At 37.7% G+C, this 4,802-nt stretch overlaps 1 protein-coding gene across 1 annotated transcript; it reads left to right on the forward strand.

The window, feature by feature from the left end:
• The first annotated feature begins 3,659 nt into the window (after positions 1-3,659).
• Positions 3,660-4,466, forward strand: GJB7 (gap junction protein beta 7). The gene has a single exon (XM_006926806.1). It carries the CDS (start codon positions 3,660-3,662, stop codon positions 4,464-4,466), a length of 807 nt encoding a protein of 268 aa, XP_006926868.1.
• The last annotated feature ends 336 nt before the right edge of the window (positions 4,467-4,802 follow it).

The raw sequence follows: 4,802 nt of genomic DNA on the forward strand, positions 1-4,802 counted from the left end.
ATTATTTTACTTTTAACAAATTATACTCATCCTAGTGAGTGTGAAGTGGTATCTCATTGTAGTTTTGATTTGCATTTCACTAATGACTAAAGATGTTGAGATCTTTTGACGTGTGAATTGGCCATTTGTATATCTTCTTTGGAGAAATGTTCATTAAAGTCTTTTGCTCATTTTAAAAATTGAGTTGCCTTTTGTTGTTGAGCTTTTAGAAGCTTTTAAAAATGTATTCTGGATATTAAGTCCTTACCAGTATATGACTTACAAATATTTTTTCTCACTTTGTAGGTTGTCTTTTTTACTTTCCTGATAATGTTCTTCAATGAACAAAAGCCTTTAATTTTGATAAAGTCCAATTTCTTTTTCTTTTATTGCTCATGCTTTTGGTGTCATATCTAAGAATCCATTACCAAATCCAAGGTCATGAAGATTTACCTCTATGTGTTCATCTAAGTTTTATGGTTTAGCTCTTAGATTTAGGTCATTAATCCATTTTGAGTTAATTTTTTAAAATGGTGTGAGGTAGGGATCCAATTTCATTCTTTTACATGTGAAAATCTGGTTGTCCCAGCACCTCCTCTCACCCCACTTTTAATTTAGATAAAATGTTTTGGGGGAAATTTGCAACTTTTCAAAATTATTCCTGATATTGAGAATATTAAATACTTACTTTCTAAAAATATTTGATTAACTGAATTTTCTAAATTGGATTCCTGTGCAGTTAACTGCTACTACTAAAGAGAAAGAAAAGAATCATAGAAGAATTGGTTCCTTAGAATCGGTAAGTGGAAACTCATTAAAAATTGGGAGTAATCCTTAATGATTTAAGAAAATGGAAAAATTAAAAGCCTTATTAAAAATAAGACAATCTGAATTATTAAGAGATAGAAATTTTGAGCCAATAACATCACTGGTTTTCAAATGCTTAAAAGGCTATAATACAGAGATTCCTAACTATTTTCCACCTTCACAGGAACAGAGCTAGAGAAAAAAATATACATATTGGACTTGTAAATGGAAAGACTTCACTTTTACACAAAGAAATAATTGTTAATGACAAAATAGGAAGATAATAATGCTTACTGAGCACCCGTCATGTATCAAAGTCTGTTTTGAGTCCCATCAAGTAGGTACTATTATCATCAGAAAACTTGGACTTGATTGAACCCAAGGAGTCCAATATTGTGTCCAGGCTCTTATCCACCAGGCTAAACCACCTGTTAAAAGTGAACTAACATTAGAACTCCCCTCTCTCCTGAGAAAAACCATTGCCTCTTCAGCAGCAGAGAATTTCAAAACAGGATGGACATTTACCAGTCAAATGAAATTCAGAATCCTGACACATTTGACGACATCGGTCTCTTGATTCTATTCAAACATCAGTCACTTTCTTACTGCTTTTCTTTTTAGCAGAACAGTTCTTATCCACTCTTATCTTTCTCCCTTCCCTAAAATGCCCAATAGAGTACTTTCAAATGTTTTGTAATATTACATGAATGTCTTCTGGAGTAATATGGACAAATGTCCAATGACACATGTCATAGGGAAACATAATACCTTTCTTCTCTCTTTGTAATCTCTGGGGTTTTGTTTTAATAATTCATGGACACATTAACCTTTTGGATGGATTTGAGAATCCTTTTTATTTAATACAATTTTGTGTTCTGAAACCAAGGACATTGAAGTATTTATTCTCTGCTGAATAGAGCACTGTGTACACACATCTTTGTTTTCTTGGAAAACATCTCTTAACCTTCATACATCTCCACAGGGCTCTAGCATGTGGGCTGGATACATATTGTTCCCTCTGTAAGAGATAATATGACATGCTCCAACAGGTGTGCTGTTATAACAATATCCTAATTTCCTTAATTCCCCTCACTCATCATTTCCATGATACTCTTTTGGCTGAGTTTGTGAGGAAAGTAAAAATTAATTTTTATAATAGGAAAAACAGAACCCGTAAGTGGCAAGGTTTCACCTGAGAAATCACAAAGTATTTTAGTGGCAGACCTGGAGCTCCAGCCCATATCCAATTATAGTAGAAAGTTAACAACAGTGGTTTTTAACTGAAGAGATTTTGTCTTACTTTTCCAGGGTACATTTGGAAATGTCTGGAGACATTTTCAGTTGTCACAAATGGGGGCGGGAGGTGGTGCTACTGGCATCTAGCTGCTAGAGGCCAGGAATGCTGCTAAACATCTTACAATGCAGAACATAGCTGCTGTAACACAGAATTATGCAGCCCAAAATGTCAGTGGTGCCACTGTTGAAAACTGTTTTAGAGTTATGGAAATTGGATTTGAACCCTGCTCTGCATCTTACTTTGTGACTTTGGGAAAGTGGCACCATTTTTCAGTCTGCTTTCTCATCTGAACAAACCAACCTGCCACCATAAACAAAGAAAAAAACCAAAACCAACCAACCCGCACTTTCTTGGGTGGTTGTGAAAGACCAACTTAAAAGCACTGAACAGAGAGTGCTGAACATATTATGGAAGTTTCTCCAAAGTGAAGTCTCTCCAACAAACAAAAACCAGAGTCCAGCCCACGGAGTTCAGTTATAAACAGGATAGAAATGGAGACTGCCAGAACGACAATGTCACTGGAATGAAAAAGAAGGCACCCTAGCTCCCTATCAGCTTTTATAGGGAAAAGAGCAAAAGAGATGGAGAGAGGCGCAAGAGAATTAAGCAGCATGGAAGACGTACTAAGAGGGTAAAGGAGGAGATAATGAGACTGGAAATAGCAGTGGGAGAACTGTATAGGTGAGAGATTTCAGCAGTGAGGTGGAGGTACATTTGAGAGACATTTAGGAGGAATCAGAACTTGGTGAACAATTTAGACAGGGTCATGAGAGAGCAGTCTTAGGATGAACACAAGATTTCTGACTTGGGTGCTTGGGTGTTGGTGATGACATTCAGCTAGATAAGGAAATCAAAGGGTAGGGCAAATGGACAAGATCAAGAAAGGGATGTCAAGCTAGAATGATCATTTTTGAGGCAAGAGGAGACCAACCTCGCCCTCCAAACCTGGCAAAGAAGGTAACTAGGGCATGGATGTAAATAGGTCTGAAGGGATGAGGGAGCATGCGTTTGAAGTTCATATTGTAGAACCTCATGTTTCACTATCGTATTGTAGGCAAACTCAGTTGCTATTATGGGATATGGAACATAAAAGGAGATAGAGACAGGGAACAACCTTTAAGGATGTGTGGAAATATGAGCAGGACATAGACAAAGAAAGTGAATAGAGACTATGACTTCAAAGCTGGCATGTGAGGGATATCTCAAGGTACCAAGGTCATATCTAATTCTAGGATTCATATCTAACTAGATCGGCAACAGAACCCATCCATCCTTAGAAGCAATAAACTAGGATTTGTTTAAAAATGAGAGTGTGTATGAGGATGACCAACCAAATTCTAAATTAAACTGGGCATGGGATCAGTTATATCTGTGGGCCAGTTGTGTCATCTCCCATATCCTATGGGATTCTTAGAGAAACCTCAAAATCCAAAGTTGTAATAATGCAGAAATTTGAGTTTATCTTCCATAACCCCATAATCAAGACAGTAGAAGTAAATGATCAATGGAACAAATAAATGAATCATGATGAAACTGTTTTCTTTTGCAGAATCTTTCCTTCTTTGGCACCTAAGCTATGAGTTGGATATGCCTCAGAGAACTCCTAAGTGGAGTAAATAAATACTCAACTGGGATTGGGAGGATTTGGCTGGCTGTTGTGTTTATCTTCCGTTTGCTGGTCTACATGGTGGCAGCAGAGCATGTGTGGAAAAATGAAAAGAAAGGATTTGAGTGCAACATTAGACAGCCTAGTTGTGAAAATACGTGTTTTGACTACTTCTTCCCCATCTCCCAGGTCAGACTTTGGGCTTTACAACTGATCATGGTCTCCATGCCTTCACTTCTGGTGGTTCTACATGTAGCTTATCATGAGGGTAGAGAGAAAAGACACAGAAAGAAACTCTATCTCAGCCTAGGTATGATGGATGGGGGCTTGTGGTACACTTACCTTATCAGCCTCATTGTTAAAACTGGTTTTGAAATTGGCTTCCTGGTTTTATTTTACAAGATGTATGATGGCTTTAGTGTTCCCTACCTTATAAAGTGTGATTTGAAGCCTTGTCCCAACACTGTGGACTGTTTCATCTCCAAACCCACCGAGAAAACTACCTTCATCCTCCTGATGGTGATTACCTCATGCCTGTGCATTGTGATGAATTTCACTGAACTGAGCCTTTTGGTTCTCAAGTACTTTATTAAGCGCTGTCTCCAAAAATACTCTAAAAGGCACAAGTCCTCAGTGTGTGAGCATCACCATTTCAGATATGATGAATGTGGTGAGATAGGGACCCTTCCACTACTCCAGAATCATCATTCGGAAATGGCCATTAGCACATCCCAGCGAGGTGAAACAAGACTACTTCGTGATACACAAGAGAGTTAAACAAGGAAAACCTACACCCCTTCTAAGCAAGACCTAGGCTAGGCTGGGGGAAAAAAAAGGGTGTTAACTTAATGTAATGTGGGAAGAATTTTTAAATTTTTCAGTATGTGCTCAGTTGTGTACGTTAGACAGGGGTCTCATTGTTTTGTTGTAGGGTTCATGTGGGTACATAAATTGTGTTTAAATAGTTAATTGCAAATTAGTTTGAAGAAATCCAACTAACAGCATTAAGTGCTTAGATCTGTCAAGTGGAAAATATAAAAAGTGACACTTCTAACAAATGTGATGGCCTCTAAGACACTGGCGATCTTTCCAAAGTAGCAGCCAAGGCTCCAC

Source organism: Pteropus alecto, unplaced genomic scaffold (assembly GCF_000325575.1).
Source record: "Pteropus alecto unplaced genomic scaffold, ASM32557v1 scaffold7, whole genome shotgun sequence".
Taxonomy (NCBI): domain Eukaryota; kingdom Metazoa; phylum Chordata; class Mammalia; order Chiroptera; family Pteropodidae; genus Pteropus; species Pteropus alecto.